The following is a 24,882-nucleotide window of genomic DNA, read 5'->3' as shown; positions in this document are numbered from 1 at the left end:
GGAAAGTAGGCATTAATAAAATAATCTTTAAGTGATGCCTTCCATCTTATAAAAAACTCTTCTTGAAGATTTGATATTTGAGTAAAGTAATAAAAACAGTTTGGTATATTGATTTTAGGCTTAACTTATAAAATAAACAGAAGCTAAGGTAGTGGATATAGAGTAAGTGGAGAGCAGTAACAGAATTGATGCTGTTTAAATACACCATTAGAAGGCCTAGAGTCATATTCCTGCTTACTCACACCATTTACTAACAAAAGAAAAACTATCCAAAGAATTTGTGTAATAATTGTTTAGAGTACTTTATTTGATCCAATATGCACTAAAAATATTTACCTTTTAGACAAATAGGTCACATAATTTTCTGAGTAGTCTACTGTCTGAATTGCCCAAGCTGACTTTTTTTAAAAAAGGCAAATTAATTTGCCACAAATCTGCTGACATCTGAAAAATAATGGCAAATTCTATTTTGGTCACTTTATATCCTAATATGTCCATACAAAAGTAGGACTAACATTATCTTTCCAGCAACAACAAAAATGCCTGTACACAATCTAGAGCACACATTTTTAATTTGAGTATATAAATGAAGAGAAGAAAATGAACCGGAGCCAAGTTGGTTTATCTGCCTCAGGTGCTGTAGCCAGGGTAGTAAAGGTGGGTTTACTCCAGTAACCATTCAAGTGGGGATTGGCTCATTTTCAGAATTCACTTGCAGGCCTCTTCTAAGTCCTTTAAGCCCCAGTCCATGCAAATGTCCCACTTGGTGGACAGATGAGTAATCTAACCCCACCGGGTTTATCTTAATATTCTGATATTTCAATAATAAGCTGCTTCTGAAGATTTTTTGAGAAGTCTGTTCTCTATTAAAATAAGATAGAACCTCAAAATATGAATGTGAACATTAGAAATAGACAGCATATATTACAAATCCATTTTTGATAGGAACATTAGTAAGAATACACATTAGCTTAAAAAACAGGCTCAGCAAATGTTGCTGATCTGCCAGAAGTTTTAGTTCACTATTTACAAATAAGACAAAGTGAGATACAGAAAATTTTACACATTTGGTAGTTGACAGATTACTGTTTGCCAATAGTGGTCTATCAGAAAACTGATATGAAGGAAGACAAGACAACCGGTAAGAGTCAGTTGTCACCTTCTCAATCAAATTTAAATGTACAGAAAACCAGATTATTTTTGAAACAAACATTCTGCCTTGGGAATAACTGTATGATCAGGTGAACTGATTAAGAAGTGCAATTGTGTGAAATTGTTGTCTGAAAACGATTATAATTCTATATGAACCACTACAGAAAATTATCATTTTAATTTTACTAGACCACTGGATTTGATTAAATGATGCTCAATGGTCATGTTTCTTATACACAAAGTACTGTTGAGTTTTCAAAGCCAATTTAAAAAACTAAGGCCAAACAGTACCAAAGTGAGGAAAAAATATATAATGGCATGATTTAGTGCACATCTGCACTGAGATTAAGGTGGAATCTGAACTACTTTGACTTTTACTTAGAAAACAACCCAGTATTCATGTGTGTGAAGGGCGGGGGCAGGGCATAAAAGCTGTTTTAGTTAAGTGTGCACTCTAGTCCCAAGACACAATTTATCAAACAACAGAAGTCTCAAGTACTTACTTTTACATCCAGTATCCTGCACCAATCAATATCACATAATTAACATCTGTCACTTCTCACACCAGAGAATCATCTTTATTAGTAACAGAAATCCTTGTATCGTTTCATTTTTGCTTTTATTTTAAAGTTGCAAATAAAGTTCTCTCCCCATTTCTTGACAAGAAATGTTTTCTGTCCATCATTTCAATCTAATACTGTGTGAAAGCTATCAGCTTCTTCAAGGTGGAGCCCACTACAGGCAGGATATTCCAGCAACATGTAAAGTTTTCTGGTTCCTTTCTTTTTTTTAAGCAATTGATTCAAGTCCACGTCATTTTACTTTATGTGTACTGGCCTTTCATCTGACTTTAGGCGTTTTCTGCGGGGCTGTATAAAGTCTTCATCAGAGTCCTCAGTTACCTCACCATCATCCTCTTCCTGCTCAAACTCTGGCAAAGGTGCGAAGGTCCTGTCTGAGTAGATCTCTGTCAGTTTATCTTCAAAGTACAATGCAACTGCTTTACCTGCCTGAGCTACTTCTGAATCAGCCTGCAAGCAAAACACAGGAATATTCACCTATTGGTAATGCATATTCCTTCACCAAGTTTGCATGGTCTGAAAAGCTTACCTTCAAATTAATCTCTTGTGTGTCTGCATAAACTTGAACAACTTTCATCATCTAAAAAGGATACCAGAGTCAAAAACAAAAAAGGGAAATTATAATCCTTTCTAAAATTATGAGACTGCATAGGATTGGTGACGAAAGTCAGCCATACTAGGGAAAACAAATTGCTATGACCAGATTAAGTGATTTTAAAGTTCTTCTGTAGAACATGGAAGTACTCTCTTTACAAAACTGCTATTAAAGATACTGTCAAAACCTGAGTAACTCTCATTTCAAACAGGTAAGGTCATCCTGAACAGGAACTGGTCTGAAAACTCAATCTATCCAAGAGGAAAGTATCTGTGAAACCAACAATAAAAAGAAATGTGGCTTTACAAAGCTGTTACACTTTCAGTAAGCAACTTAATCAGAATTTAATCTTTATTGTAATATGTTAATCATAAATTATTGGACCATTACCATGGCAGGTAGAGTAGATTCTTTTGTCAACTTACTAAAGCATACTTATTTGAAAACATCTAACTACGTTAAAAAAACAAGGGAAAACTGGGAATTGTGTTTTATAATTTAACATCAAATCAGCAAAATTTTACCAATTTACATTACAATATATTATATTACTGCCATATAGGTGATCAGAATTTTTACGTTACAAAGATTACTTTGCTTTTAACTTTTAAAAGCCATCTAATGCTTCCAGAGTCACTATCGGTAAACACAAGAGGATTCAAAGCAATTTATTTTGGCAAGAGACATAAAGCACCAAAATTTCATCAGCTAAAAAGAGTTTGTTTGTAAGTAATCACTCAAAAATCTTTATGGATTCTCATACCCAACTCCAAAGACTTAACTTTATCCACAATAAAGCACAAAGTAATTTCCTTGAAAGAAGTGTATATCATGTTTCTTTCAAGGTGTGGACAGCTCATCAATTATTCTCAAAAAATTATATGATCAAAGTAAATGAAAGCCACATTGCTTCAAACTGAAAACTCAGCATTATATATTCTGGGCTCTATCCTAATGAGCAACCCAAGATTAGTTTGTAATTTTAAGATTCTACATTTATGGAGTCAATAATAAAATCCAGACATTGGTACAGATGTCATTCCTCAATGCACTCAAAATGTGGGTTCTTGATCATCATAGCTTACAAAAAGCTACTGACTATTTACCATACTTAACCCAAATCTCAAATTACTAAGAAGGGATATTCAATAATATTCTTAATTTATAATACTTTAAAGTATATATTACAATTACACATAATAAATTATCTTTTCTGGAGCTGTGAATACAAATTCCATTTTTAATAGAACTAAAGCAAGAACATTTTTTAAACCAAATTAGAAAACTTTTAGCAGGAAGATAAAAATCAAACAAAAATTAATAAAGCAAGACTCTATAGGTTGGAAGTTAACATACTTCATTAAACCTTTCACAGTTCTTGAAGATCAATCGGACATCAGCCACAAAGTCATCTGGGATTTGGTAGTGTTGGGAATGTTTTTTCTGAAGCTTCTTTTTCACTGTGGATAAGTCCATTGGTTTCTTTATAATTTTATAGTAATTGGGTATCTAAAATAAACAAACAAAAAGAATTAGGAGTTTTCCTTAAAATGCTGAGTTATCTAGTTTGAAAATGCATAGCATACTAAAAGAAACACTGATTACTGAGTCAGTTATTTGCAAATCCAAGGTATATTGTGTGTATTATCTTTTGCCTCAATCATAAACTGATGACCAAATCTCACATGGAATAAATGCTAGTCTCCATGATTGATGCAAGTTCTTCAAAATCCTATCTTTAATAATACTTGTAAATAAAGTAATCAGCAAGAATAACTATCAGTATTTAATTTCTATCTTTCAGATATAATTGAACACAGAAAAGTTATTTAAATAGTTGTCAAACAGAACAGCTGAAAGTCATTTTCTATGGTGAAATCTGTGATTCTGGGGATAAAGTACCTCTATAGGGACCAGCACTGTGGCACGGTAAGTTAAGACTTGGCCTGCAGTACTAGCATCTACCCCATATGGGCATTGCTTCAAGTCCTGTAAAGTGCCTGGGAAAGCACCCAAGAATGGTCCAGGCACCTGAACCCCTGAATCAACATGGGAGACCTGCCTGGCTTCAGCCTGGCCAGGTCCAGCCTCGTCATTTGGGAAGTGATTGAAGATTCATTTTTTCTCCCTCTCTCTCATTATGCCTTTCAATTAATACAGAAAAGAATCTTTATAGAATACCATGAGTATTACTTATATATAATATCTTCCTCCTTCTTCTACGTATAGCTATTGTGATTTAAAATTAATTTCTCGGGCCCGGCGCGGTGGCGCAAGTGGTTAAAGGTCCTCGCCTTGCACGCCCGGGATCCCACATGGGCGCCGGTTCTAATCCCGGCAGCCCCGCTTCCCTTCCAGCTCCCTGCCTGTGGCCTGGGAAAGCAGTCGAGGACAGCCCAAAGCTTTGGGAACCTGCACCCGCGTGGGAGACCCGGAAGAGGCTCCTGGCTTCGGACCGGCATAGTATCGGCCCGTTGCGCTCACTTGGGGAGTGAATCATCGGACGGAAGATCTTCCTCTCTGTCTCTCCTCTCTGTATATCCGCCTTTCCAATGAAAAAATAATAAAAATAAATCTTTAAAATTAATTTCTCAGCCTACCCAAACCTATCAACTACCATTTAAAATTGCTTGATACATAACAATATCTTACACAATGGCTCAAGGCTAGCAAATAAAACATGAGTATCATATTGGTAATTCAACTTTTAGACACTGTGATCTCTGCTTTTTAAAAATTAATTAATTTCTGATACAGTTCCATAGGCTGATTTCCCCCTCCCCTTCTCAAATTGCTCCCCGCCACCAATTTACCCTATATTATTAAAACAGTATAGTTTCTTTTCATATTACAATATTTTAGAGTCTTGATCTGCAAATGTCCTAACTGCCTGCTCTCAATATTAATTCTTCTTAAGAGGATTATGATGACAGACCCAACAGGAAAGATTCAATTGTATGTTTTGATTCTTATAAAGAAATTGATACTTACAAAGAAATTATTTTTCCCCAATATACAGGTCCTGGAGGCACACACTACAACTTTAGAGATAATCTAATCGAATATTCTTACTGTGTAGATAAACAGTTAAGGCAAAAAAGTATATGGTACCTTCAGTTGTATGTTGGATAACGGCAGAATTTCTGACTTCGGTTTCCATTACTAACTACTTTAACAGTAAATTAGGTCAGAGAAACTAAATTGTGTTCTTATCAGAACAAAATCACTTAAAATAGGTGATAATCTATTTTAATGGATATTTTAAAAGTGCTTAGTATGTTATCAAGTACTATACTATGTATAACAAAACTAGGATCTTAGAGAGTTTAAGAGCTTACACAGTGTTCAGCTGTAGGCAATGGCCTAGGATGCACTGGACCCAGGTAAGTGTTATACTGCTCGGAGAAAAGCAACTAATGGCTGGCGGTCATCCTGGGCCTGGTCAATGCCAAATCCGTGTTAATCATACTAGTGTACCAACACAGTTGCCTATTCTACTTTAAAAAGGCATGTTGGGGGCAAATCCTGGCACTCTGGCAAATGGGGTATGGAGACACACATATAAGTATGCGTGGGCTCCAGGCAGAGCCCTAGGCTGGAACATCTTATTGCCAGAAGACCAGGCTTGGGCACCGGCACGCTCGCAGGCATGAGGGGCTGTGGATTGCCCAGGAAAGTGGGTCTGGAGATGTGTGGGAGAGAGAACTGCTGAGGAAGAATGTTACAGGTGAGGAATGACTTTTGGGGAACTATCACCGATGAGACTACTACACTTGCAGGTAAATGACGGAGCTGAGACTGGGTGGTTTGGAGGGGAGAGTGCACAACACTTCTGGGTCAGACCAATGCACCCGTCCATATGGGAGACCTGAGGTGGGCTAGCTAGCATTGAACACTACCTGTAGTACACAGGAAAGCTAGTGCTGGGGAGCACGCCTAGCAGGGCTTAAGCACAGTAACCCCCAGTGAGTGTTAGCGCTCAGGGTGGATCACATTAGGTGAGGCCATGACACCAGCTCACAAGAGAATTGGGTCTGGGAGCAGATTCTGTGGGGATTTGTGGGCTTACCTCTGTGGGACTGTCATACCAGCTGGTTTGCTCATGGCTAGGGGAGGTGATGAGCTGAGCTAGGCATGATCACAGAACTCATCAATATACTTACGGGAACTGGGGTTGGGACCTGGCTGGGCTGGTCCATGTTGCAGTACCCACGGGTACACCCAAGAATTCGGTGTCGAGCAGACCATGACATCCACTAGCATATACGTATATGTGGAGGTGGACTACGCCAGGTACGGGCATAGCACCGCTGGCATTCATTAGACCCTGGTCTGGGATGGGTCTGGTGGGGGAACTTGAGGAACTCCCCTACTGGGCTGTCATTTCCACCGGTAAGTACAAGAGTCAGGGCTGGGTGTAGGCCAGACCAGGTAATGTTTCTCCAAATGTTAGCAGATGTGTGGGCTAGCTTGGGGGGTTTACTGGGCAAGGCTGGGCCAATCTGTAGTGCACTGGCATGCACACGAACGGGCTGTGGGCTCATATCAGACTAGGTTATCACATTCACCACTTATGTGAAAGCCAGGGATGGGAGCAGGCTAGGCAAGGCTAGGCTGTAGTACCCACCAGTCAGAGTTGAGACTGGGGATGAGCTGGGCTGGGCCCAGCCAGACCCAACTGCAGCACCCAATGACAAGGGCTAAGATGGGGGTAGGCCATGCCAGGCTGGGTTGGAGCAACCACTGGCATATGCAGTATCCGTGGCTGGGAGTGGGCCTGGTAGGGAGCTAAGAGGACACTTCTACTGGACTACAGTTCCCACTGGTAAGCATGAGAGCTGTGAGCCGGGGGGTGGGGGGTCGCGCTGACTGGGCTGAATATAGCTGCAATATCTCTCAGCATGTTTGTGGGCTAAGTCAGGGATATGTGTTAAATGGGGCTAGGCTCCAGCAACTGCAGGGGCTTACAATAGCCAGAGTGGGTATGGGGTAAACTAGCTGGTTTGCATAGTTCACAGCACGTCATGATCCACATTAGCCAGATCTGGGTAGGGACCAGGCAGGGCTGGGTTGTAGCACCCACCAGTGAGAATCAGAACAGGTGTAGGCTGGTCTGGCAAGGTCACAGTACTCGTGCTGGTAAAGTTGGGACTGGAGGTGGGCCACGTCAGGTTGAGCCAACATCCACCAGTGTGAGATCTGTGACTGAGTTGGTCTGATAGGGGAGGTTGGGGAACTCCTGTTAAGATGCGGCCCCAGCTGGTAAGCTCCTGTTAAAATGCAGTCTCTACCAAGGTTGGGGGTAGTACAGGCCAGGCCAGACCAGGATACAATACTTGTGCATACATATGGGTCAGGTGTGGCGGTCTGGGTTGGGCCAGTCTGCAACACCCACTGGCAGGTACTAGTCAGGAAGGGGTGCAGGCCAGGCTGCAGGCCAGGCTGGGTTGGGATGGAACATGGGTCAGTTCATATTAGTGCTGGGATTGGGGGCTGGCTGGGAGGTGCCAGGCTGCTCTACTGCTGGTGAATTCCAAGGCAAGACAGGGTATGCCAGACTGGGTCACAGCACCCACTTGGACATGCAAGATCCCAATCTGGGATTAAGCCTGGGGGACGGGCTGCCAAGTAGTATTCCCTTGCTGGATCACTGCTCCCACTGATGAGTGTGAGAGTTGGGATTGGGGACAGAACAGGATAGGCAGGGTTGAAATAACCGTCAGCCTACATGTGAGCTGGGTTTGGGAGAAGACTGGGTTACGCAGACCACTGCATCCACTGGTACATACAAAGGTCAGGATAAGTGTCAACTGGCTGGGCTTTGCTGCAGCATTTGCCAGCAAGGAATGGCGCAGGGTGCAAGTCATGTCAGGCTGGATCACAGTACTCCCCGGAAAGGGGAAGACCCAGGACGGGGACTGGACCTAGGAGGGTTAGGGTGAGTGTGGGTACTCTTCTGCTGTGTTGTAGCTCCCACTGGTGAGCATGAGAGCCAGGGGCTGGGAACTGGCCAAGATGGACAAGGCAGCAGCACCCACTGGCATTCGTGTGGGCTGAGAGCTAAGCTGCAACACCATAGGTGTATATGAGAGTCTGACTTGGGATGCAGCACTGTTCAGACTAGTCTGCTGCACATACTGGCATGTGCAGGAACCAGGCTTGAGAGTTGGCCTGGTGGGTCCTTATTATGCTGCAGTCCCTGCAAGTGTGTGCAAACACCAGGTTGATGGAACACTGGGCTGGGGCACCTTTTGATTTGCATACGATGTGGGGCTGGGGATGGACCTCTTAGGCAACACAATCACCAGTGTGTATGTAGGCTGATACGGGTGATGGATTGAACCAGATCCTGTACCTGCAATGGTGCCACATGCAAGAGTCAAGTCTGGGATCACCATAGGTAAAGTTTTCCTGGGGGACTCATGAACGGGAACATTGGACTCAAAACTCCAGCCACAGGGAGGATCATTAAATTTGTGGTCCAGCCTTGGCATGTATGTCTTGTGTTGGGCCACCTTAACTGCTAATGGTCATGTAGCAAACAAGATTTCAAGATGCATAAAGGGTACATGATGGCCAGCTCATTTGAGCCTGCAGAGGACATCAACTGCCATGTCAGAAGATGGAGCACAGAATGGGTTGGATAACTCTCCTGGATGAGCTTTGGCAGCAAGTGTCTTGATGCATGGATGTAGTGGGGTGGACTCTGTCAACCAATGGACCTTGAAAAGATTTTCTCAACCCTGGAGCAGCAAAACCAACCTCATGTCGGCATTGTCAAAACCATTCAACTCTTGGAATATTCTTCTCCACATTAGGGTTTCTAGGATGATATCAAGTGGACATTCCCATCCCTGGGTACTGATGTAGTTTGTCAGCTGGGAGTGGGTCCCTCCTCTGCTTTAGGCCCTTCCCCCTTATAGGAGAAAAGGGAAGAAAAGGCAAATTGGAAGCATTTGTCCTACTCAGCCTCCCCCATACCTTGACCCTTCCAATCCTATTCAGTGGTCCTCCTGGGTATGCATTCTTGCCAACTATGTAAACAACATCAAATATTAAGGGAAAAAAAGGAGTTTACACAAATACTCTAAGGCTAGAGCCCACACTCTTAAGTATCATAGGAGACTGGTTCACCAATGAGGGAGTATGAACATAGACAACTCACCGAAACAGGAACAGGCTCCTGAAATTCAATACTTAATTCATGGCAGTAGAGGTAAAGCAGAAGACGTTCACATTTCTGGCCCCAAATAAAACAGAAAAGAAAAACATGAAATATCTTCTCCCCAATAAGATATTATTGAGAATGAGAACCTTATTACTTACTATAGAATATTAAAGCAAATTGGACATAAGCCTCCTACTTATTAGCTATTCAAATTAACACACAGAGAAAAATCACTTTCAAGGTAATTTATCTATCTATTATTATGTCTTGAACAAAAATAGAAGAAAGTTCACAAAGCAGCATACAATACTTTGTGAAAAAACAGATTCCCTGGCAATAAATAATCATTGGGGGCTGGCGTGGTTCATCAGGTTAAGCTGCTGCAATTGCGACCAGCATTTCATATCTGAGCACTCATCAGATGACAAGTCCACGGGCCCCAGTCACCCCTGTGGATGACTCAGATGCAGCCCAGGCTCCTGGCTTCAACCTGGCCCACCCCTGGCCACTGCACCGATGTGGTGGATGAACCAGAGAATGGAAGATCTCTCTCAATTTTTTCCCCTTCTCCATCACTCTTTCAAATGAAAGCATCTTTAATAACTGTAATTCTCCCCCAAAAAGACAAACATTATTGATCCTTTCTTCAAATGACTACACTCACGTTCAAAATCATTAAAAACTATCGTCTGAATCCAATTCCAGATTTTTAACATTACAGTTTTCTATTTATTAGAGTTTGTTCCAGTTTAAGTTTACATAACCTATATACACATTCTCACTTCACAGATACTGGAAGACTCCTTTAAACACATACATCAGATCTGAGCTAAATCTAACTAATGATCACAAAACTACGTGGAAGAAAATTTTGTCTTTGGAAATCAGACTATGGAACCAGCGGCATGGCCTAGCGGCTAAAGTCCTCGCCTTAAACGTGCTGGGATCCCATATGGGCGCTGGTTCTAATCCAGGCAGCTCCACTTCCCATCCAGCTCCCTGCCTGTGGCCTGGGAAAGCAGTTGAGGATGGCCCAAGGCTTTGGGATCCTGCACCCGTGTGAGAGACCAGGAAGAAGTTCCTGATCCTGGCTTTAGATCAGCATAGCATCAGCCGTTGTGGTCACTTGGGGAGTGGATCATCAGATGGAAGACATTCCTCTCTGTCTCTCCTCTTCTCTGTATATCTGACTTTCCAATAAATAAATAAATCTTTAAAAAAAAAAAACTAAAAAGAAAAAAAAACCAGACTAAGGATCAGATTAGAAGAAATCTAAGTAAAATGAGGAGAGGATTTTAGAGTTCAGTCTAAAAAAGGCTTTATGTATTATTTATTTAAAAAGTACAAGGAGGAGAGATCAATTAGTTTTCCATTTCCCAATTTATTCCTCATTTGGCTATTAGTCAGAAGCTTAGAACACTACGCAGCACCGGCAGCAAGGGGCACAGACCCATGAGCAACATTCCACTGCTTTTCCAGGTGATTAGTTCTCAGCAGGGAAGTAGACTGGAAGCAGAGCAGCTGGCACTTTAGTGGCACTCCAGTATGGAATGTCAGAGTGATGGCTTAACCCCTTGCACCTCAATGCTGGGCTCTGATTTCATTATAAATTATGATGTGATGGGAATCTATTTGAAGAAGTTAAGCAAGCAAGTGACAGATTACTTTAAAATAAAAAGGAAATGAGGGAAGAGATTATAATAATCCAGTTCAGAAATTATGATGGCAATCTAGGGCAGCTATGAGGGGGAGCGGGGAGTAAGACAGAATACTATAGTCATACTTGATTTTATTTTTTTAAATGTTGCAGTAAGGTAGCTGAAGCAGTAAAAAGAAATGGTAGTGTTCTAAAGCAATAATACACCTCCATCCTGAATCCAAGAAACTGTGTTGAGTTAGCACCTAGCTCCAGGCTGCAACTTCCTGCTAATGCAGACCATGGGAGACAGCAGTAATGGCTCCAGCTATCCAGTTTCTGTTTCTTAGATGGGAGATCCTAAACCAGCTTCCTGGGTTCTGCTTTTGGAAGACCAGCCCCAGCAGTTGTGGTTATCTGTGTGAATCAATAGATGGAAGCTAGCTATCTCTGCTTCTCAAACATTTTGTTAGATCTTTCTGTCTCTCCTCTTCTCTGTAGATCTGACTTTGCAATGAAATAAAAATAAAAAAAAAAGAAAAGAAAAAACCCCATTGAATAATGAGGTTAAATACATTTTATCACATATATGCTACACAGTGGATGGGGAGGAAACAACTACAGAACTCCTAATAAACCAACCATCTGATACTTACCCTTTGGTCCACAGGGCTTAAACCCTGGGCAGTTTTCCCCTTCTTACTATGCTGCAAATTATCACAATCATACTCGACTTCTGGCTTCCCAATATCTCTGCAAAATGTACATATCCAGTCCCCACTAAACAGGGAGATAAATATACAATTAGTTCACATAATTAATTAAAACAAAGCCTGCTTTAGAGAAGCTAGTTCATTATATGAAAGTCTCTACTCTGTTTTCTTTAGTTGCTATTTTCTTTTTTTGGGGGAGTGGGGGAAGGAAGACTTAAACATTTGGTTAATATTCACAAGGTGAAGTTGTGTGATAAAATTTCCTATATTTTTTCTCAGCCCATCTATGAACAGATCATTTTCTACAGCACAACATAAAATTTGTACCTTCACATTAAAAAGGTATCTTACTATAGGACAAAGTTGATGATCAGTACTTGTACATGGGGTTTGAGGTCAATTCCCTGAGGCCCTGATAATGCTACCTCATGGACAATATTAATAATGATAGAAAGAGCATAAGCTACAGAGTTCTCCAGTGTTTTGTACTTTCTTCAGGTATGTGTTAAATATTCCAGAAATGAATGAATCATTGTTTCATGGCTGGTCAAACTAGAACATACAAAAACACAGCTGTACACATGCGCATATGCATATTCTTTATCTTTTAAATTTGTTTACACTATTCTTATCAAACTTTAATGCTAAAATGATTTTTCTACTTATTCTATATATACTAATTAGATATTCATAAGCATACAGAAATCCAACATCTAGGGGTTGTATTCTAGTCTATAACAGTTAACAATTTCTTCCAAAGACTCTGCCTTTGAAAGAAAGCACTCAGTGGCATAACCCTGACATTAAAAAAATATATATATTTTAATTTTAAGAACAAAGTGTTGATTCTGCAATAGGAAAGAAAAAGGCCATTGATTACAACTGTGGAAAATAACTACTTCCTAAGATTTAGGTAACAATCATGCCTCTTATCTGCAATTCTTGATTTTCCTAATCCAAGAGGTCAAATCTTTCAAAAAGGTAACATCGATGAAAATCACTGCTTCTCAGGAATGACAGGAAATGGGAACAGTTTTAATCACTAGTTACAAATGAAGAAGCTTCCATTCATGTAAGAATACTGGATAAAAAAGAATACCGGTTCATTTTTACCAAAAAAATTGTGGATTAAAGTAGAAAAGGGGAGAAACAAATATGCCTCTATTATGTCATGGTCTTGGTCTTCTTTGAAACCAATCAGCCACGAGAATGTGTGAACATGAACATGAAATGAGGGGAAGGGAGAAAGGGAAATTTGATGAACAGATATTAAGTAAGTAGTAAGCTCTGGGGTTCTATTACACTGTAGGGTAACCACAATCTTAAATATATAGCATTTACTCTATTTCAAAAACTTCTTACAAATTTATACTTGTTAACCAGAAGAACTAGAACTCTTTACTCAAGTTCTTATTTAAATTATGAGTTCAGCAACTGTTCGAAGTTATGATTGAAAGACATTCCTACTAGTTGATCCAAGAAAAGCCTGAGCAATGTGCAGAGTGCTTCAGGCAGGTGTTCTCGATGCTTCCTGAGGCCTCGGGGATTCCCACCCACCCCCCAAACCTGGAAACATATCGAAGGTGCTGTTACAAAGGACTTTTTTTCTTTAGGATGTCTTCTATAAGTCTTCAAAATGTTAAAAAAAAAAAAAAAAGGTTCTGGTTATTACTCCATAGAGCTGCCTCAAACTGAATGGAATCACAATTACAAGACATAAAGATGGTTGATAACAACTGAAAAATTCATCTTGATTTGGAAATAAACTTTTTCTATATTCTGATCTCCTTGCCCCCATTAAAATGTTATCTAATTCGCTTACATTGAATGTAAACTAAAAGGCAGGTGAAGATATCTAACCTTATCACTAATGTTACACTTAAGATTCAGACACTTTATGGTTCTGTTCATAGTTGATAATATCATAGCATTCAGTGGTTCTTTGTTTTAGAGACATACACATTTATTAAGGACATGTGCCTGGAACAACAATTTTCTGCTGTTTCTATTTAGATGACAACAACAAAGTTCGATGCATAAATACAGAAAATGTGATATAAAAATGAATAAAATCATCAGTTATTATTCTGGTACCTTGGGAAGCTCAGAAGTGTTGGAACATGACAAGTCAGATGAAAGACCTTTGGACATTTTTCACAGCATAAAAGATCCCCTCCATTTTGGCAGACAGCACACCAATCTTCATTTGGGTCATCGTCTTTGCTATTGCCATCTCCTCCAATCCTTGCCGACCTGTGCATAAGGCTTCTGACAGGGGACTTCCCATTAACAAGGCTGCTGAGCCCTGACTGTTTGCAGCTTTCATTCATATCTGTGGGTTCAGTTTTCACATGATTTTCCAGGCTTGTTAATGCATCCAACTCACTCTCTAGATGAAGGTTGGTTGAAAGAGGTGGTGTCAAACTACTCTCAGGGCTGCTCAGCTGAAACAAAATATGTACAAATTCTTGAAGAATTTTGTTCATTTGAAATTTCTGTCAATATGCACTTAGATACCCTGACATAGCTATTTTGTCAAAGACATGAATGACATAAAGTAATAAAAACTAATTCTAATATTATTTTAAGTATGTTCATTTATGATTTTAAGGGATTGTCCTTCTATACTGGTTCACTTAGGCACAAGAAAATTAAATTGTAAAGCACACCGATTAAGAAATAGGTTCAATTTATACATGTTCTACAGAGAGCTCATTAAAGGATACAATTTGTCACAGAATTTTCTCATGGCATTTGAACAACATTCTATAATAATCTTTTGCCTTCCTTTCATTGCTATTGATGTAGAAAAATTGTGACAATGTAATAAGAATCTCCCATAACACCATGCACACACTTTTAAGGCAGTGGTTTCCAAATCAGTTCTACATCAAGAGTGACAGTTTCAAATGCAAGGGTCAACCTGGTGCATGCAATCTTGTTCTTAAATGTACAGCTTCCAATCCAGCTCCCTGTTCAAGTGCTTGGGAAGACAGCGGAGGACTGCTCAAGTGCTTGGGCCCAACATCCATGTGGGAGACCTGGAAGAAACTCCAGGCTTCTGCCGTTGGACTGAGCCCAGACTGCCAGACATTTGCAGAGCAAACCAACAGATGGGAGATCCCCCCATTCTCTTTAACTGTGCATTCCAAATAAATAAATAAATAAATAAAATCTTAAAAAAAAAATAAAACCCATAAAAATATATAATACACAAACACATTGTATTGAATTTGCTAATATACTGAGATGAAATTCTCATATGTAGATAGAGCCTCAGGAATAAAAAACACAAATCTAAATTGCTTAAACAAGAAAGGCAAAGACCTTCCTTTATTATGTAGTATGAATTTTATAAAATCTTCCATCTGACGAGCTCTAGAATGGTTAATAATCTATAAGCAAAAACACAGTCTTCATCACAATAAACTGATCGATAAATTTATGTCAGTAACCTTAACAGATTAACAGCCAAAAATGTTCTGTGGCCTGAGATTCAATGAGAATGTTGAGAATGATTAATAAATTAAGAACAAGACAAATTATTATCACCAAGACAAAAACAAAAACCTTGACAGAAACCTGAAATTTCAATATAATTTCAAATGAGCATATAATATTATTAAGCCTTTTCTGATTATAGCTGCCTCTTAGACAAAAAAAGTTGAGATGGATACTGCCAAGGGGCCCTAGGACCACTATTCAGTCTGACATACCACCTCTGAAGGTGGAGCAGCCTGTGAAGTGACTCGTAAATCCTTTTGAGAATACAATGGTGCTCACCATGCAGGCACTCCTCCTGCCATCCTCTGTCTTCTCTTGTTTTACAGTTCCCGAAAAGCTACATATTTCATCTTCAGTCCCAGGTTCTTGTTTGACCTTAACTTGATCAGATTTGAAACTAAGACTTGTCTTCTCAGCAGTTCTTCCGGATGAACCACAGCTAAAACAACACAACAGAGGCCACGAGTGTTTGACTGTACAGAAACTGTGTGAAATAATTAAAGTGAAGAAAATACATAAACTTAAAGAAATCAGAACAGAGTTTCACTCTCTACCAGCCTCTCAGATCATATCATCTGGAGCTTCTCTTTTTCTTACTTTAAATAAAACTTCATTTCTACTCTCTGAAAAAGGAAACCTCATAATGTAGCCAACAGATTTGTGGTGTTAAGAACACATTTTATAACTGTCCAGAGACAAGATCAAACTTTTAAAAGACTAAAAATACATTTTATGATCTGAGATGCTTAAGTTAACCACTGTAGGAAGCCACCAGTGCTAGATTAAAATGATTGGCATGAGACGTTTTCAAGACTTTTTGAATTTCTGAATTATTAGCATACACATACTAAAATACCTTAGGGGTAGGTGATAAGTATGTGGGCACTCATTTATTAGATATATTTGAGGTTTATCTCAATAAAAAGAGAAACATAAGCATTACTAACAATACTTACCTGCCTCTACTGCCAGTACTAGAGGTACTAGGAGGTCTCACAGGTGTGTGAGAATTGGATAAACCTAAAAAATAATGAGTCAAAATGAAAATCAAGCCATATAGGACTGTTCATAATTCTACTTAGTACAGGTTATAACTCAACTTACAAATTTTTGGAAATCAAAGATAGCTACAGAGCTACGGATGGCATGTATAACCATTAACTAGTTTTCTTTCAGCTGAGCCCATATTCATCCTTCAAGACCTATCAGTTAAAAGGCCTACAGACCACATCAGAGTACTTGGGTTAAATATTTGGCTCCAGGTCCTCCAGCCAGCTTCCTAACAGGGATCCTGGAAGACATCAATAATGGGTCAAGTACCTGGGTTCCTGACATACATACAGCTGAGAGAGCTGGATTAAGTTCCTAATTTTTAGCTGCAGCCCTGACTCAGCCTGAATGAGGTGGAAATCAGCAAATGGGAGTGATCTCTTGCCATCTCTCTAATTTATTACTTAAAAAAGAATCCCCTACAGGGGCTGGCATGCTTTCGAATGGGCTAATCCTCTGTGGCCTCCATAACGACACCATTTTGTGTCCAGGATGCTCCACCTCTGATCTAGCTCCCTACATATGGCCAGTGAAAGCAGTGTAAGATGACCAAAGTCCTTCGGCCCCAATATCCGTGGGGGAGACCTAGAAGAATCTCCTGTCTCTCATCTTTGGACCAACCCAGTTCTAGCCATGGCAGCCACTTAGAAGGTGAACCAATGGATGGAAGATCTCTCTTCCCTTTTCTCTAATTCTGACTTTCAAGTAAAATCTTAACAACAAAAAAATAACCTCTACATCCTCTACAATGCAATACTTTTCAATCAACCCAAATCAAGTGAAAGCTATCTGTCACCATTCCCCATGTAGGTTGCAATGTTTGGAGTTGCTTTAATCATACATTCATTACAAATCTCACGTCAATGACATAGGAGAGTCAATAAAACAAATGCGATTTTTGGTGACCTCATGCAAATTTTGGTAGTAAAATTTTCATTTAAAAATTACAATTTGAAAAATTCCTCATCATTATTCAAATTTTAGGAATGTGCTAATTTTCATTATTTTACAAAATGTTATAATTGGGTTAAAACCAAAAAATTCTACAATTGACTATCTGCATTGTGAAGTATAGGATAAGGAAAATTCATCTAAAAACACACAAAAAAGTGAATACAACAGGAGATAGGTACTTCAGAGTTCTGAACAGTATAGAGAATATATGTATTTTACATATGTATGTATATATGTAAGTTAGCTTCAGACTAACAACAGTACTTGAACAAAAATAATGAAAAGAATCAGTAAAAACATGTTATTGTGATGGTTAATTTTAATGTGATTTCTTGGCTAGCATATGGTACTCCACTGTTCAGCCAAAGTATCAGTCTAGATGTTGAGATGAAAACATTTTTTAGGTATTATTAACATCGAAATCAGTAAACTTTTATTTGTTTTTTTTGAAGAACTCCAATTAATATAGATATTGAGAAACACTTTTTTCATAGGGCATTAAAGAAATGAGGCAATACTCATCTGCTTTACCTGATGATCCTGGAGATAGAGCAGAGGGTCCTGGGGAGGGATTCATGGTGCTTGTAGGCTGTGGGGGTAGGTGGCTGCCTGAGATGTATCTACTTAGTAGATTATCTAAACTACTTGAGCCAGCATCTTCCAACTGGAGAAAAAGACAAATTAATTTTATTAAAGTACTTAATCTTATTAGTGTCACCACTTAGAATTTACCAATAAGCCAGCAAATCACTTAAACTCAGTTTATCTGTTGTTTCTTTAGGCTTTCTGAAGCCAGCATAATATAAAATTTATGAGAGTTAAACCATACCAATTGGTCAAGGCAGTTTCTTATAAACCACTAAATCTTGTTGAATTCTACTACGAAAATAGCTTTGACATACTAGGACACTTATGCCTCTTCTCAACTCTGCTACCACACCCTATTTTCAGTAGTACTCTCTTTTAACCCCCTCCTTATATTTTAACACCCACAATCCTGCCAGAATTGCTAATGTAGACAGAAACAGCATCATGCCAAAACCCAACTTTAAAGCGCTAAGAACAAGAAGTTATTTTTAAATATTTGTTGATTACTAATTTTCATCTACCTAAAGTAAAGAGAGAAGGGAAAGATCCATTGAATCATTCCCCAAACGTCCCAACAGTCAGTACTGGCCAGGCAAAAGCTAGGAGCCAGGAACTCCACCTAGGTCTCTCAGAGGGGTGGCAAGTGGTCCTACGCTCAGGAAGTATTAGCAGGAAGCTGGACCAGAAGCAAAGTTGCGAACTAGAACCATCACTCTGATATGGGATAGAGGCATCTCCAGCAGTGGCTTAACTCACCGTGCCACATTTGTTCCTCCAGGAAGTCCTTAAAGCCCAAAGAAAGTTCTTAACCTGACATGTAACCCCCCTTATTATATATTAAAAAGGGTAGGGATGGAATTTGAAACCTTCTCATTCCAGTTAGAGAATCTGGCACTGTAATTTTGTACAGATTATAAAATTAAGTATCAGTCTATATATAATATCCCACCTGTATATTAGAACTGTGATGAATAGCAAAATATTTAATATACATATATATATATAGTTTAAATATGAAAATTACCTTAAATTTTACATTATTCTATTCGCAATGACTGCAATGAATAGGGCTGGGCCAGGCCTCAGCCAGGAACGTGGAAGTCTATCTGTCTCTCACATGGGTGATAGAGGCCAAGCACTTGGAGTGATCTGCTGCTGCTTTCCCAGATAAATTAGCAGGGAGCTGGTAAACCGGAACAGCCAGGACTCTATAAACAAAACCCACATGGGATGCCAGTGTTACAGGTGGCAGCTTAACTCTCAGTGATGCCCTAATCCTTCTTGCTTATTGGTCTACTTGTACCCATATTTGCTTCATTTCAATCGTCTCCCCAGAATACTTCTTTTGCAAACCTATTTCTGGATCAAGACAGAAAACTGAACAAAGGCATTTATTACATTGTCCATTTTCCTAAGATTTTCATAGCTATAAAACAAAAAGGAGGATCTGTCTCTCCATCATTCTTATCTTACAAATACATAAAATCATCAATAAAATAAAAACAGGGGTTAGCAATGTGGCATAGCACATTAAACTGCTGCCTGTGACACCAGCATCCCATATCAGTGTTTCAGTTCTAAGTCCTGTACCTGTTACTGTACTTGATCCAGTACCTGTTAATACATCTGGAAAGCAACACAACATGGCCCAAGTACGTGGACCCTTGCCACCTATGTGAGGGACTCAGTTCCAGGCTCCTAGCTTCAGTCTAACACAGCCCTAACTACTATAGTTATCTTGGGAGTAAACCTGCAACGGATGATTTTTCTTTTTAATTGTATTTTGACAATCTTTACATAGTTAATTAGGGTAAAAAGGTTCAAGGGCTACAGGAAAGTGGGTAAGACTATTATTTTTTCCATATTGTTTCCTTCATGTTTAAAGTGGGGTATTAAGGGAGAAGGCCCACCCAATTTCCCACCCTCCCCAGGTCCCGGATGTAGAGCATGCTCTGAGGTTCTTGCTCAAGTGGTTTGATATTTCAACAGTTATGAATCGCTGCCAATCTTGCCACTCCAAGCACGATGAGGTCTTTGAAGAATCCACTGGTTGACATAGTCCATCATAGAGTCTCTGTTTGCCCTGTATTTCGCTGCCAACATATAGCTGAGATGGTTGATTGACCTGTTCTGTCTTCTCTCTTTTCTTGGTTAGGGTTCTGAGTCCAATAGTTTGATTGGGGAGATCTCCAAAGAAACTTTGTCTGAGGTGTTCTCAAACCAGATTCTTGTATGTACTCAGCTGGTGGTTGCAATTACTGGGTTGGTTCTGTTTTCACTCCCGACTTCCACTGGAACCAATGGGTGTTGCAGTCCAGCCTAGTTCTGCCCAGCACATGCTCGGCCCTTGCATAAACCAGTGGGAGCTGCAGCCTAGTTGGAGCGACCTGCAATAACCCCCACCAGGCCCACCCCCTACCCTGGTTTGCCAGTATGTGTAGCAGTAATCCAGTCTGTCCCACACCCCATTCCACCCCAGCCGCTGTCCTAGTTTTATGCCCTCCCGTGGAAGTGGTAACCCAAGAGGGAGGAGCCCACTATTTCCCTCCCAGATTATGCACTCTCCAGATAGTTCTGTGGTTTGACTTGACAGAACTAGCCCCCAGTGCCAGCTTCTGCCAGCTGATGCTGTGGCTAAGGCCAAACAACCCTCACCCACTCTAATTTTGTTTGCACCAGTAGGAAAAATCAGCCCAGCCTGGCTTTTCCCTGATCTAGTCCACATGAGGTGTACAGGTGTTGTAGCCCTGTGTAGTCTTGTCTGCCCCATCCCAGCCCACACTCTCCAGCGGGAGTAGCTGTCCAGCAAAGGAACCACCCCTTATTCCCCTGCTGGCTCTGCCCCCTTGTTCTCACGCTTGCTGGTTGGGCACTGCGGTCACTTCCGGTACAGGCAACCTCACCTTGGCATTCCATATTGTGCACTAGTCTTTGTTGCGACCGAACCTGGCTCAACCCACACTGTTCTGGTGCTTGGATTTGCCAGTGGATGACATGGACAGATTCAGCCTGGTCTTCCCCCAACCCCTGCCAATTGTATGCCAGTGGGTAACTTTCCATGGCCTGTTCTGGGCTGTTTCCTATCATGTTTCTTGCACTTACCTGCCGGGTCTGTGTCCTGCCAGAGGAGTTGCCCAGGCTCCTCCATCAGAACCTCTCCCAATGCCAGCAATCATGCTTACCAGTGTGTCCACAAGCCAGCCCTACTCAGTCCACCTCCTGTCATAGCAGGAACAGTGGCTTTTCCTGACTGGCCTTCAATCCAAACTGGTTCTTGCTGTTGGATGTTTCAGCCCAGCCATGGTGTGTTCATACCCACATATGGCTCACACATGGCTCAGTAGAGTTTGAGACCTCCTGCAACGGATGATATTCTCATTCTCTCTCTCTACTGACACTCTTTCAAATAAATATATAAGTATTAAAAAAAATCCCAAAGCTGAAGAGATGAAAACCTAAAGGTGAGATAACTTACAGGTTTGTTGGGAGAAAAAAAAAATCAGTAAGATTGTGCTTTTCTACCCTCAGGTGACAGTTGATAGCCAAGGGTTCACTTTTAGGAGCACGCCTCATTGCCACTGTAGGGAGTGAAAATGGAGGCTCCTAAGAAGCCCATAGGTAGAAGTGTGACTGCATTTCACCTAAACATATTGGAGTGGGAAATGACTCAAAACAGACACAAAATAACACCCACACTTTTTACACACTATCTGTATTTTATCTTTTTTCTATTTTTAAAAAAAGATGTTTCATTTTATTTGAAAGAGTTGCACAAAAAAAGACACACACAGAGATAAAGAGAATCGTCCATCTGCTAATTCACTCCTCCAATGGCTGCAACAACAGGAATTGAGCTAGTCTAGAAACAGGATCCAGGAGCTTCCTCTGAGTCTCCCACATGGGTACAAGAGCCCAGGACTGTGGCAATTTTCCACTGCTTTCCCAGGCCTGAAACAGGAGCTAGACTGGAAGTAGAACAGCCAGGAAACGAACTGGATACCTTATGGGATGCTGACTTACAGGTAGAGGATTAATCTATCTTACCACAGTGCTGGCTCCAAAGACAGGCTGCAATTTTAATAGCTAGACAGAGAAACTTAAGGCTAGAACAGTAGGAAAGTCAGGAAGCAGCAAACAAAATCTGTGAATAAAAGAGCTTCCTTGACACCATGATAGCTTTCACTAGACACAGAGAAAGAATCATCACAGATAAAGTTAAAAATCTAAGTGGAAAAAAATAATTCATTTGGGGCCAGCACAACACCTCAACTGACTAATCCATCACCTGCAAAGACTTGGGACCCTGCATCCATGTGGCAGACCTAAAGGAGGCTCTTGGCTCCTGGCTTCAAACTGGCTTAGCTCTGACCACTGTGGACACTTGGGGAATGAACCAGTAGATGGAAGAACTTTCTCTGTCTCTTCCTCTGTGTAAATTTGCCTTTTTAATAAAAAATAAATCTTTTTAAAAATCTACTGATAAATTCATTAAGTCAGAAGTTTTTGAGTAACACCCCCTCTCCCCCAAAACCCAGATTAAGTCCTACTTAAAGAATTTCTATGACATAAGAGGAAAAATATCTCATAGAAAAATGTGCAAAGTTGGGGAGAACATTTGGCCCAAGAGTTAAGATCTGGACGGAGATGCCTCCAGCTGCTATAAAAAGTCCCGGCTCTGCTTCCATTCCAGCTTTCTGCTAGTGTGTACCCAGAAAAGCAGCATGATATTGCTCAAGAGCCTGAATTACTGTTACCCATGGGGAAGGCTAAGTTCTGGGCTCTCAACTTTGGCCTTGCCCAGCTCTTCTGTTGTGAAAATTTGGGAAGTGAACCAAAAGATGGAAAATTTCTGAGTATCTCAATGACTAATGGATATAAGAAACAACCATATAAACCATCAAAATGAAATCAGCAATAATGTCACTTTTACCTATCACCCTGGAAAAAGGAAGAAAAAAGAATAACTAATTTAATGCTGGTTACACAGTGCAGAAATGGGCACCTTCAAATACAAAAGCTGCTACATAAATTTTACACCAATTCTATAACCATCTAAAATATAAAAGTATGATCACTTATGAACCAGTAATCATACATCTGCCAAGTTAAGAAATATGAGGAGACTTCAAAATCTCCACAAAAAATGTGCCTTTGGGGGCCATCACTGTGGCACACTGGAGAAAGCCACCATCATATGGGTGCTGGTTTGAGACCCAGCTGCTTCACTTCCTATCTGGCTTTCTGCTAATGTACCTGGGAAGGTAGCGGAGGATAATCTAAGTGTCTGGGTCCCTGTCACCCTCAGGAGACCTGGGAGGGGCTTCTGAGTTCCTGACGTTGGACATTTGGGAAGCACACCGGTAGATGGAAGGTATCTCCCTCTGTTTCTCCTTCTCTACCTCTGCTTTCCAAAGTGAATGAATGAGTCAATTGATGAAATGATCAACTATCTTAGACAATCAGCATTATCATTAATCCCACTTTCCTACAAACTTTCTAAAGTATTCTTGTATTTCTAAAAATATTTAGAATTTTATGCTATGTCTCAATGTAGCTTTTAAAATAAGGTGTGATATATAATAAACTACACATACCCAAAACAAACACACCGTCCTGTACGTTTTTAAGACAGCAAAAAACTCAGAAGCCAAAACCGAAAATAGTAAACAGGTGCTAGTTTGGCAAAGTAGTTAAGCAGTCTCTTAGAATATCCACATCCCATATCAAAGTACCTGGGAGTTTCCACTTAGCTCTCAATTCCAGCTTCCTGCTAACAGGCACCCTGTGAGACAGTGAGTGATGTCTCATGAGCAAGAACCCTTCACCCACACTGGGAGATTTTGATCTGAATTTTAGGTTTCTGGTTTCTGCTTATTGCAGCTCTGGCTATCAAAGGCATGTTAATCAGCAGATAGAAGATAATCATTCTCTCTGCCTTTCAACTTAGTAAGACACATGTAATCCATTAAAAAATGCAAAACAGATCACATCTACCATCCTCAGGGTTACTTATGACCCTTCCTACAACTTGTCTGAAAATAATAGTTACCTGCTTTCCATCATTTTAGCTTTTCTCTTGAGTTTTACATAAATGGGATTATATATTGTGTATTTTTTTCATCCACTTTTTACCTTAATTTTATTTTTATGGGAAAGTCAGATATCTATAGAGGAGGAGGAGAGAAAAACTAGATCTTCTGTCTGCTGATTCACTCTCAAAGTGACTGCAACAGCTAGAGCTGAGCCAATCCAAAGCCAGGAGCCCAGAGCTTCATCCAGGTCCCCCATACAGGTGCAGGGTCCCAAGGCTTTGGTCTGTCCTTGACTGCTTTCCCAGGCCATAAGCATGGAGCTGGATGGGAAGTGAGGCAGCCAGGATTAGAACCAGTGCCCATGTGGGATCCTGGTGTGTGCAGGGTGAGGACTTTAGCTGCTAGGTTATCGTGCTGGGACCCAACCATTTTCTTTAAGTTGACATAATTATTTGGAGGTTTATGCTGGCTATTGAATCAGGTTCACTCTTTTATTGATTTAATTACTATACATTGGATATACAAAAAAGTTCAAAATGCTCATGGAAAAACAGAATTAAAGAGTACTGCTTACTTATTCTCAACTTTATGAATATCCCTTGTATGACCTGTCCTTTTACCCATAGGTGGAAAACTGGGTTGATTTCTAGTTTTTAACTTATTACAAATAAAGGGGCTATGAACATCCATGTGTAAAGATTTATTTCCTATTATATTTGGAAAATAGAGAAATAGAATGGCTAACATTATGACAGACATACTGCTTTTTAAAAAACATATTTATTTTTATTGGAAAGGTGATCAGATAAACAGAGAAGAAGAGGCCTAGAGAATGATCCACCCATTGGGTCACTCCTCATGTGGTTGCAATGCCTGGAGCTGAGCCAAACTGAAGCCAGGAGCTTCTTT

At 40.2% G+C, this 24,882-nt stretch overlaps 1 protein-coding gene across 1 annotated transcript in view; it reads right to left on the bottom strand.

Moving 5' to 3' along the window:
• Positions 1-286: 286 nt before the first annotated feature.
• The window catches only part of LOC121166485 (E3 ubiquitin-protein ligase TRIM33-like), a gene marked incomplete at its 5' end in the record, with an annotated part of 66,859 nt that continues 42,263 nt past the window's right edge, over positions 287-24,882 (bottom strand). The window contains 9 exons of the mRNA XM_040995613.1: positions 287-2,183; positions 2,263-2,313; positions 3,685-3,837; positions 9,494-9,568; positions 11,789-11,912; positions 13,940-14,289; positions 15,629-15,788; positions 16,306-16,369; positions 17,885-18,017. Coding sequence (XP_040851547.1) covers positions 1,971-2,183; positions 2,263-2,313; positions 3,685-3,837; positions 9,494-9,568; positions 11,789-11,912; positions 13,940-14,289; positions 15,629-15,788; positions 16,306-16,369; positions 17,885-18,017 — 1,323 coding nt within the window. The remainder of the gene's footprint in view (positions 2,184-2,262; positions 2,314-3,684; positions 3,838-9,493; positions 9,569-11,788; positions 11,913-13,939; positions 14,290-15,628; positions 15,789-16,305; positions 16,370-17,884; positions 18,018-24,882) is intronic.

This window comes from Ochotona curzoniae, unplaced genomic scaffold (genome assembly GCF_017591425.1).
Source record: "Ochotona curzoniae isolate NIBS_2020 unplaced genomic scaffold, NIBS_Ocur_1.0 patch143, whole genome shotgun sequence".
Taxonomy (NCBI): Eukaryota; Metazoa; Chordata; class Mammalia; order Lagomorpha; family Ochotonidae; genus Ochotona; species Ochotona curzoniae.
Note: the sequence above shows the minus strand (reverse complement) of the source record. Positions and strands in the feature narration are given on the sequence as shown.